General features: G+C 40.3%; 2 protein-coding genes across 6 annotated transcripts in view; one reads left to right on the forward strand and one right to left on the reverse strand.

The window, feature by feature from the left end:
- The window catches only part of march8 (membrane-associated ring finger (C3HC4) 8), a 111,613-nt gene extending 102,845 nt beyond the window's left edge, over positions 1 to 8,768 (forward strand). For 3 of the 5 annotated variants that reach the window (XM_036125852.1, XM_036125853.1, XM_036125855.1), the window contains 3 exons: positions 411 to 546; positions 3,170 to 3,184; positions 5,522 to 8,768. In XM_036125852.1, the coding sequence (XP_035981745.1) occupies positions 411 to 546; positions 3,170 to 3,184; positions 5,522 to 5,826 (456 nt within the window). In that variant the 3' untranslated portion in view covers positions 5,827 to 8,768. The remainder of the gene's footprint in view (positions 1 to 410; positions 547 to 3,169; positions 3,185 to 5,521) is intronic. The other 2 variants (XM_036125854.1, XM_021307540.2) reach the window with 1 other exon arrangement.
- Positions 8,769 to 10,778: 2,010 nt separating this feature from the next.
- Positions 10,779 to 11,221, reverse strand: part of alox5a (arachidonate 5-lipoxygenase a) — a 12,418-nt gene continuing 11,975 nt past the window's right edge. The window contains exon 14 of the mRNA XM_036126804.1: positions 10,779 to 11,221. This exon is cut by the window's right edge and continues 896 nt beyond it. The gene's annotated coding sequence lies outside the window, so the exon portion shown is untranslated.

The raw sequence follows: 11,221 nt of genomic DNA on the forward strand, positions 1-11,221 counted from the left end.
AAAGCTACCCTACAATTGGGCCAATCAGGACGGGAACAAGGGGATGTGGATCTGTTGCAAAAACAAGCCGCTTATTTACCGCAATAATCTGATGGCTCTTACATTATTATTATTATTATTATTATTATTTTTTCATTTTAAATTGCAGAGCACTTCTCCAGCATGGTTAACGGTGCTGCCTGGCAGACAGCTGGGTGCTCCCCAGCGTGCCGGGGGTTGCAGGGAGCCACTTTTTCCTCCCTGCTTCTCTTTAACCTCGCCTAGAAACGCCGCGTAGCTCAGGTCTTCATCTGGGCAGCCGGACGCCTTGCATCCAGCATCGATCCCCTGAACGTGTCCAGAATGACGGCCCAGTTTAAAAGAATGCATGCGTCTCCTGTCTCTCCATTTGAATTTTCCTTCTGCCGCAGTGGGAGAAACTACAGATGACGGCCAGCGAGAGAAGAAAGATCATGTGCTCGGTTACCTTCCACGTCATCGCAATCACCTGCGTGGTTTGGTCGCTCTACGTCCTCATCGACAGAACGGCGGAGGAAATAAAAACTGGTCAGCAGAGTTTCAGACACATACACACATAACAAGCAGACTAAATACTTACCCCGTAACCTGGGTCGTGTTTCACCATGCGCTGTGTTGGATGTGCCTTTCAACGGCAATTTTCCCTCCCCTGTAGGTCACTCACTCAGACATCTACAGGGTTAAAGATAGCATGAGAATCCTCCCTTTTGGTCACAAATGTGTGTAATTCACCTGCCGGACCTCAGTAGGGAACAAGGTCTTTTCAATCGGGAGTGAAGAACACATTTATCCCCATTTTCCTTTAAGGCTCATTGGATAAATTAGTAATTAACGCAGAGAGCTTTTAGTTGACTCAGGGGCTTTGTTTGCGAGGGCAGCTCATGGTGTGGAAGGAAGGAATGGAGTCAGCAAAACATCCTCACAAGGACAAACATGCAGTCCCGAGGCTCGACTTGTGAGCATGGGGTTCTGGTCCATCTGTGTGCGCCGGAGAGCGATCCATCCCTGTATGTTGACCAAAGCGGCTGACAGGCAAACATTTCAGCGTACAGCAAATGTAATAATATAGGTGGAGGGGGAAAAAACATTGACTTAGAGGCGCGTTTCAGAGAAGATCAATACCATTTTGATTGCTTTTGTAGGCTGCCAACTCGCATAGGAGTAATGGAATTACACAAAACTAAAGGAAGGACTAATTATCTTTATATTTAATGTCTTATGAGCCTAATTCAGGTGGGAAAGTCTAAAATTAGCTTTTACTGGTGTGCAAAGGTCCTTTATAGTTTTTTTTTTTTTTTTAACTAGCAAGCGTTAGTTTTCTGTAGTCTTAGTTTTACCTTAATGTTCCATATAGACATAAATTCAGCATCAATGTTATCTTAAGCTGTTGGCAAACATTTTTATTTAAACTTCTTAATTTTTTATGACTAAATATTTTTTCCATAGGACAAAATATAAAAAATTTTTAGTAAGAAGTCAAATGGGCTCTATAAATGGTTTAACGCTTTATAAAAAAGTGCTTCTTGACCATTTTTATGCTTCGGATTAATATCTTATGACCTGCAAATGGCAGATTTTACAAACAGGTGGAATAGCTTTTTTAGGAGATTGTAGTCTTTTTTTCAGTTACAGGTTAACTTGCTAAGTTTTCAGCTGTACCCATCTTACATTTGTCTAAACTAGGTGGTGAGTAGAGTTAAAAAAAAAAAGCTTTCAGCTCTTTTAATTTATTTGAAAAGCATAGTTTTGCTCCATCATCACCACAAACTTCAACAAAATAGCATCAAAAAGGACTTGCTATTGTTTAAAACTTACGAAAACAGTGACGTTGGTTAAAATAGTAAATGATAAGTAGTTGTATAGCGCTTTATGAAGTCCGACGACAGCAAAGCGCGTCATACTAGAAGTCAGTTACCCATTCACAGCCTGACGGTGGTGAGCTACGTTAGCAGCCACAGCTGCCATACAACGCCGCCACCAGGCCCTCTGACCACCGCCAGCAGGCAGTTCAGGTCTTGCCCAAGGACAGAACAACTGAGATGTAGAAGCAGGGGATCAAACCAGCAACCTGCCAGTTACAGGACAAACTCCCTAACTCCTGTTGTGAAGATCAGCATAATTTATAATTTACATTAGCTGCCAGCTAGTTATCCTAGTATGGGATAAATGAAATAGGAAAACATAAAATAGTTCAAATTAAAATTTAATCAGATTAACTTGTATCAAAAAGTGTAACATAAGCTTTTACCTTCATAAAAAAAAGGCTTCTTACGAGGAGCAACCTCCATTGCCTTGTTTTCAGTTTTCCTCTTAACTATAAATGTGATTGCGGCATAAAACTTCTCATCTAAACCATTTCAATAGTTTAAACTTCTTAAAATGCCTTGAGTTAAAAAAAAAAGAAAAGAATTGTAGCTAGTTTTGCTAATTGACAACCATGAACCTGCATCTCAGCAGGAACAGTGGGAACGCTGTCCAGCATGCGGGGGAAACGGGTTTCGGGGTTCTGTGAAACTTGATGAAATAAAGCAGCAGGTTTAGGACCTCTTTTTACATGTTCCACGTGCTGCTCTCCACATCCATTCTGAGCAAACAGACTGCAGCCCCCGTGTTTCATTGACAGCACCATCGGGGCCTCGAAAATGTAGACGGACGCGTTAAAGCAGAGCCATTATGGACCTCGGCCGGCAGTACGTCTTGGGTTACTCATCGCTCCATCCCTGGCATGCACAGCGTCACTGAGACGGTGTGCAGATGGAGCAGCAGGCTGTTTGTTAAGCCCAGGCTGATGAATCAGAAATGCCCGAGCCTCCGAGGACTGTCGGCTTCGGTCACCATGGTGATGTACAGTGTTTTCTCACCAGGGCTGCTCCTGTGCTGCTGCTGCTGCTGCTGTTTTTGTTTTTTTTTCTCTTTAATTCGCTCAAAAATCTGAGGACAGTTCTGATACATGCGCATGGTTAAACACCCCAAAACGTTTGCTCATGATTTTAATGGGTGAAACAGGTTTACCTGGTGAACTACATTCTCAGATGTTTACCATTGAATGACTGACCTAATTTTAATTTTGGAAATCTGTTTTTGTGTTGTTGTTGTTTTTTTCTGGGCTTTTTTGCTATACATGACACTTACACTCTCTTTACCCATGCAGCCCGAAGAATACCAGGTAAACATTTCCACTTTGGCTTTTTTGACTTTCAGCGTGTGTCTCTCCCCACCCCCCTCCTCCTCCTCCCCTTGTCACCCTTTTTGTCAGTCGTATCCAGCTCTTTTCCGACTGCACTTTGCACTCCTATCCCTCCTCTTTCTTCCCGTTCCCGTCTTAAATTTTTAGGATTAGCAACATGTCTCCTTAGCAGAAGCCAGACAAAGTCGAACAACACGCTGGCAAATATATTATGCGTCAAATGTGACAAGAGGTTTTCATTAGAGCCGACAACTCAACCGTAATTTTAACACAAGAATTCATTAATTTACAATTTTCCATAAAGCAAGGCTTCTAATACAGCGTATGACATTTCTTTTCAGCTTGGATCACGCTAATATTATTTTGTTCTTAGTTTGGTTTTGCCTATTTCAACTTTTAATAACATCACCTTTTTTATAAACATGGAATATTTGGTCAGCAAAGATTAGGTTCATTAACTCCATCATGAAACTTTATGCCTTGAAATAGTTGTGTTACAGGAAACCAGTTTATCAGGTGATCTGCCACATATGATTTTGACAGATATTTATGTTTTTCAGTTGTGTAAAAACCCTAAAACTACGTGTGGGAGGTAAAAAAAAGGAAAAAAGATAGCATTTAGCTGTAACTGGTCCTAAGGCCCACAAGATGTTTTTATTTTATTTTTATTTATTTTTTGCAATATAGGAAATCTACAATAAATAATCATCACTTTAACCTTAGATTTCCTATTTAATGTTTGGAATGTCCTCTGTTAAAACTACAAATGTTTTTTTTGTTTTTTGTTTTTTTTTTGGTGGCGTCTACCTCTGGGGTTGACTGAAGCCATTATCAGGAAAAACTTTGTAATGAAATCAAAAAATCATAGGTTTCCTAGGGTTATTTGTCCTATGAATTGGGCTTGAGCCCTTCCCACGGTAGGCCATAAACTCTGCATGCTGAGAAAATAATAAAAATAATAAGAAATGTCAAAGAGTTGGAAGACTTGACTAGTTTATGGGGGAAAGAACTCGGCAGCTTGCATACCTTTTCCTTATCTAATTGCAACTATAATGCAAAGCGCACTACAAATATATTGATAATCCTTGATGTTGGCATTTTTTTCACTTTTCGTTAGGCTACAATCACGCATAAGTTTTATTGGGATTTTATGTGATAAACCAACACAAAGTAGTACGTAAATAAGTTGATACATAGATTTTATGTGTTTTTTGTTGTTTGTTCTTTTACAAAGAAAAATCAGAAAAGTATGGCATGTATATTTATTTATTCCTGCTAAGTAAACCCTGTTGAATCTCCTTTTTCGTCTTTTTTTTGGGTGGTCAGTTATAACCATCCTCTAAACACTGAAATTTTTCTTGTCAAAATGGTTCAAGCTCAGCCGGTTGGAGAGGGAGACTGTTTGCGATTATCAGTTTTCTGTTATTGACTCAGATTCTTAAGGAAATGTACTTAAGAGCTTTTCTAACAAACAAATAGTCTCTGGACTATTTTGTCCTGCTGGAAGGTGAACCTCCACCCCAGTCTAGAGTCTTTTTCCAGCCTCTACAAGGTTTTGGGGATTTTCAGGGTGATTTTACCCACCCCTCTGTGTTTTGTATATACAACACAAGGTTTCATTTTGGTCTCCTCTAAGCGGAGCGCCTTCTTCTACATGTCTGCTGTGTCCCCCACATGGCTCGTTGCAAACTACAGAGGTGACTTCCTCTTCCTAATCCTTCCATAGAAACCAGATTTACTGCCCATACCTCAGCTGGGGAGCTCCTCCAGACTTCCCGTGGGCACACTGGCAGGTTATCAAGTTGCCCTGCCGGTATAATGAGACTGAATTACAGTGCATAGAGGTAAACTCTATTTATTAATTAGGTGACAGTTGAAGGCGTTGGGTTTTATTCAGCGGTTAGAGTGCAAAAGGGGTTGGATGCACATGCATGCCACACTTTCCAGGTTTTTATTTATAAAAGATGGGCTTTTATTTTTCACATTTTACCGTTACGGACCACTTTGTGTTGGTTTGTCACGTTTAGAATTTGACAAAAATGTGAAAATGTGCTCCGTATAAGGGTTTGCATTTAATAATATAGTTCAGCTTTAATCTCCTTTGCTTTAAATGCTTTGTCATGCCGTCTCTTTCTCTGTGCGCCCTCAGTTTTCTTTTGTTTTTGTTGTTTTCAGAACCTGCACAATCGAATCACATAATGGGAACTTTTCATTCTTTCCTATCTTTTAGCACCTTTTTTTGTTTTTGTTTTGCTTTCTGGTGTGTGTTGGACTCTTGCGAATGACTCCCCGCTTGTCTGCTTCTCTCTGCTTCAGGTATCCTAGACTGGCCTTTCTGGACCAAGCTGGTGGTGGTGGCCATCGGCTTCACGGGCGGACTGGTTTTCATGTACGTCCAGTGCAAGGTCTACATCCACCTATGGAAGAGACTCAAGGCCTACAATCGGGTCATATACGTGCAGAACCGGCCGGACACGTGTAAAAAGCTGATGCTGGAGAAGCCCCCCCTCATGGAGCCGAGCCTGGAGAGCAAGGAGGCGCTGGCCCCCACCCAGTCCGACACAAACTCCTCCCAGTACACAGAGACAGAAGAATACAGTATGGAGGTGCTCCACGTCTGACACAAAGTTCATTTCATCGGCCCCGCCGCCCCACACTTGTGCTCGCAGAAACAGGCGGGAGGGAAGAGTAGCGCTCGACGTTCCCCTTCGTCTGATGCTAGCCGTGACCCGCTGTCCTCCTCTGACCCCCACCTTCACTCTCCAGCCACTCTCTGAGCTTTCCTTTCCCAGGACCAGACTGTTTGTACAGACTTCCATAAATGTCACAATAGGCCTGGAGCTTTGACACTCTACATGCACTGTTCACGTTCTCCTTCAGATGAGTAGATCAGAGACACAAAGACTCCTTGAAAGCCCATCTTTGATTCATTGTTTTTTTTTTTTTTTTGGACTTCTTCGTTTTTACCTTGTGTCAAGTGTTGGATTAATACGCCGCCACGCATCAGATCCCTTGAACGTTGCGCGTACTGCCATCTCTGCACCGGCCGGACTCTGACCGGGCCTTGGAAATGCATTGACGCACTTTTCTTTTTTTTTTGAATCTTTGAAGCTCTGCGACACCTCCTCGTCCTTTTTTTTTTTTTTTTTTTTATCTTAGAACGACCCAAATCTTGTGTTTTGTTCATTGGGAAGAGCACAGTGAAACTTTGTTCCTCAAATGCACATATTCTTACAGACATGCCGCTCACGTTGATGGAAAAAAAAAAAAGGAATTGGGATGGGAAAAAGAGGGAAACCTGCTGAAAGAAATGTAGGGTTAACACCTGACTCCTTCGCTCCCAACTTAATGGACTTTCTGAAGGCTCCGAGAATGTAAACTTTTTCTAAAAACGATTAAAAACATAAAATAAAAAAAAATATTTTTTTTACTAGTAACTGGACATTGCAAGAATAATTTCCATGTCTTGAGAAGGTAATGCGAGCCTGCGGGCACATAACAGCATTACTATTTTTGTTTGTTTGTTTGTTTGTTTTTTCTGGTTTGATATCTTGTGAATGACACAGTATTTAGAGCGTGATATTCCATGTGCAGTTTTTAATGTGAGCTGATGTGTTTGCTTAGTCATGAGACCATTTTAATGCCTTGAGAAATCAACAGCTTACTGTTTTCAGTTTCATTATGTGTTGCTCCCACTGGCCAGACGAGGATTTATTAAACCTTCGCAGCCGGCGCTGATTAAGAACCCAACTGATTGTAAATGGGGCTTTTTTTTTTAACATTTGCCTCATTTTCGCCTCTGCAGGTCAGGATAATTCGATCCCACCCCTTTTTACATATTTCAGCAGCAGGCTGTACTTTTAGAAGATCGGAGGCAATGGATAAGCTGTTGGGGGCTTGTTTATTTTCTCAGACTGTCTCACAAGCTCCATCGTGCCAGGTTTAGCATCCCTCCCCCCACCTCCACCCCTTACTACATCTCGCCATAACGCCCTCTGACGTAAAAGTGATTCTTACTTTTACAGTTCAATCAATTTTCACTGAAACCGTTTTTTACATTTTCAGCCTGTGATAAAAACCGAGCATTAATGTGTGTGTGTGTGTGTGTGTGTGTGTGTGTGTGTGTGTGTGTGTGTGTGTGTGTGTGTCGCCACCTGCTGGTGGATGTGTGAAATAGCACTCTGAAACAGACAACAGTTGATTTCTCTTGGCTTCATTTCTTTCAATCGTGGAAACTCAGCAATGCAGGACTTTACAGCCATTCAAACAACACATTTTTTTTTTTTTTTTTACTTTTACTGATACCAGTGTGCTGTCTGTGACCAACAAGGATGAGTTACTGCTTTGTAGCAGCAATAATTAAAAAGCACAGGTTGTTTTTTTTTGTTTTTTTCGTTTTCTTTGTGAGAATGCATACTGTATTTACATACAAGCCCGTGTTGATTCAAGATCTGTCTTTAAACCGGAAACGTGAGCCGAGGGAAGCGACCAGCACCATGTGTCAAAGTGACGCTTCTCGGAAGCTTCAGTACCCAGAAGGCGCTGTGCAAGCAGACAGATTAAAAAAGTGCAATTAAGTTGTTGTTTTTTTGGGGGGGTTGTCGCTATTCTACTCTACCATAATGTTAAAAGTGACCAGGGTCAGGGTGACCTCTGGGTGGAAAATGAATTTCTTTACTTTTGTGTTTGTATTTATTTTTATCAGAAATAGGGTACACTTTGTCCATTTAAAACCCACCATTCTTTAAGCAGTTTTTTATGCAACTTGCATCTAGTCTCTCTTTTTTTTCCAGGCATATACAAGAGAAAATATTCTCGCAGCTTGTGTTTTGCACAGAGTTCTTTATTCGTATGTTTGTGTTTTTCCTCCTTTTTAAAAAATAAAATAAAATCACTTGTTAGAATGTGTTTTAAATATGCAACTTCAGCTAAAAGCCACAGTATTTAAGTTTTAGAATGGAAAACAACTCTGAATAAAGCTGCAGTTTCCCTAAGATGGAGGATCAGACGTCGACTTTGTTTTCTTTTGCTTTCAACTCACGGGAGCTGGCTCCTTTCATGAAGTTGACAGTTTTAACGTAAGTTTCTCTCAGATAGTCGTTTGCTTTTTACTTAAATTCAGCACACTCAAAATAGCCAGAAATTTATAAATCGCCACTTGACAACTTTATGGTCTATTAATCCTAGTTTATGTCTGGAAATTTTGAGTTTTACTCTTAGTTAACCTCAATATTTTACATCTCAACTCTTGTATTTTCCCTAAATGTGTTTTTTTCTTCTTCTTCATGGAACTGGATCATGTCTGGGACTAGTGGAACTTGCATAAAAAGCTTAATTTGTTTACTACTGATGGGACTTGAACATAAATGACTGTCTTTTTTTTTCTTCTTCCCCCTGTCTTATATCATTCCACATGTTTTTGTCTGTGAATTTGCTTTGAGATAGTAACTGTAAAGAGTTTGGTAAAAGTGTGTAAGTTTTTAAGAGCAATCTTGTTGTGTTTTCAGTTGATTTACAATGTTTGAACAAATATATAGAATTAAAAAGAACAACCAATTTAAAAGATTCGAGTCGTTTTCACTTCATTTTGTGCTGTGATTGTTCATGTAAAGCTGACAGGATTTGTGTGACTTAAGCAAAATGCTTAACAGGGGTAAAGCTACTGCAAGATGGAAAAACATGCACCAGTACAAACATGAACAAATATATTCATTTAAAGAGTTCTGTTAGTTTTTCAGTCAGAATGAATCTAAATTAATAAAAGTTGGATTACACTTGCATAAAAAGGGCCTGTAGGGACAAGAAAATGTCTGTTATTAAGTTTGGTGTCACTGTCATATTTTATTTTTGTATCACTATCTCACAAAAGCAATCAAACTCCTAAAGATGGCAGCACGTGGGGCCACATCACAAAAATCCTCCCACATGCAGAGAAGTAATAAGTGCACAGTGAGCAAAAACACATGGGAAAGGAGAAAGGAGGATTTTCCCAGTGGAAGGTTTTCAGATAAAATCTCTGCATCACTTTGAAGGAGTAAAAAGCAAAATGTCCTTATTTTAGATAGAAAGAACTCAAATAGTGAAGAACTAAAGGTAATATTTCAGATGGACTATGGTCTGACGTTACACTGCATCTCTCTCTGTTGTTCTCCAGTCTCTTGTTTACATAGCCGGGCTAGCTGCGCATGCATGTATGTGCACACGTGTGCGCACGAACACGCATGTGAACAGCTACTACTCAGGACATGCCACAATCAGAGCAGGAGCACTGGAGCAACATGGTGGAGAGAGCACCCCCCACCCCCTCCCCCCAGCAGAGATCAAAACAGCATTATAAAGTTATGAGTTACTTCTTCACTAGAGATGTTACTCCGAAAGGTGATGCTGTTTTGCTGTGTTTTTATCCTTTAAAAATATGTGCAAAGGAGGCGGCGCGAGAGAAGGGAACGGAGGGTCAGCAGAAACGGGTTGGAACCAATCGGATAACTACAGATGTGATGTAAACTCCAAGCGACACGCTTTGTTTTAGCCCTTTGAGCCAAGGCTGCATCCAAAAACGTCTAATCGGTAAGGACTCTTCAGCCAAACGGAGGTGCATCAGCGTTCGCCATTATACGTTTTGTCCGAATAGTGCATTTAGTAAAGGAGGAGGTGGCAAAAGGAGGCTGTGTGCTTCAGAGCTGGGCGATATGGCCTAAAATCAATATAGCAATGTATTAAACAGTTCACCTCAATAATGATAAATGGACGATAATACACACTTTGCAGTTGTTTTTTGGAATGCTGTAGGTCCAGATTTGACTAGAACAAGGGTCACCAACATGGGACCCGCCCTCAAGCCTGTTCTAAAAATAGCACAACCATCCAGTGAGCTGCATCTAACATGTTATTTTTATTCTGTTGCTCTTCTTTTGTAATCACCCTTGCATTTAAAGTTACATTAAAAAAGGGTTGCAAACGCTGCAAAACACATCTATCCTACAAAACAAGCCCCCGCTTAACACGCCCATTGACGTTGGGAGAAGCATTTTTAGTGCAGGGCGTGTTTTGTTGTGGCTGCAGCTACAGCTAGACCCTCTCCTTGCAGCCAGTTGTTGAGGTTTTAAGACTATATCCAGCTCTTCAGGACATAATAAAGGGCATCATTAAAAATCTCTGCATCTTAACTGTTACGGTTACAGAAAAGCGCTGCTGCATTATAGTTGATTATGGCATTGAGAGTGATAAAGCGTAAAATCCCGCCTCCCTGTGATTGGTCCGGTAAGTTTTAGACCGGATGATCTAAACCTGCCCAGACAAGTCAGTCTGACTTCTCTGGGCTACTGATACCTGTCCACACAGTTCAGCGATCACATTTGCAGCACATCGTTGGAGATTGGGGTTATGTTAAATCTACATTTTTCTATTTAACTGCAAATAAAATCAAGTGGTGCAGGATTAAGGTTTGTGCAAATAGGTAAGAAGTGTAGATACAATTTTGAAGAAATCTGTGCAAATTCAGCAGTTAATTTCTAACAAAGTCTACAAGTCAAACTGACTGTATAGTCAAACTGCTCAATCAGAAAAGAGATAATTTAATTGTGTTTAGATTCTATTTATTATTAATTATTATTAGATGTCCACAACAAATGACATCTAAATGTGAAATGTAACACAAATGGGTACAGTTCATGCATAGTTGTACAGAAGTATTAATCAGGTCAATGTAAATCATACCAACCCATTCATATGGAAAGATTCTCTATACAAGCATTCTAGTTCGATCATAATATTAATATTATACAGTCAAATTCCTTCTATCATATATTGTCAATTACTAAGAAGGAAGCCCAGCAGATGGCACTGAGTCACTGAATTTACATAGAGCTCCCAGCAACTACAGATTATACCATGATTTTAATTTAATGTAGATCCTTGGCTATATGGCAACATTATTTTTATACTGACATAAAAACTAAATTCAGAATAGAAAATAAATGGGATTTCTTTCCTCTAAGAAAGCAGGCAGGATGAGGT

This window comes from Fundulus heteroclitus, chromosome 22, assembly GCF_011125445.2.
Source record: "Fundulus heteroclitus isolate FHET01 chromosome 22, MU-UCD_Fhet_4.1, whole genome shotgun sequence".
NCBI lineage: Eukaryota > Metazoa > Chordata > Actinopteri > Cyprinodontiformes > Fundulidae > Fundulus > Fundulus heteroclitus.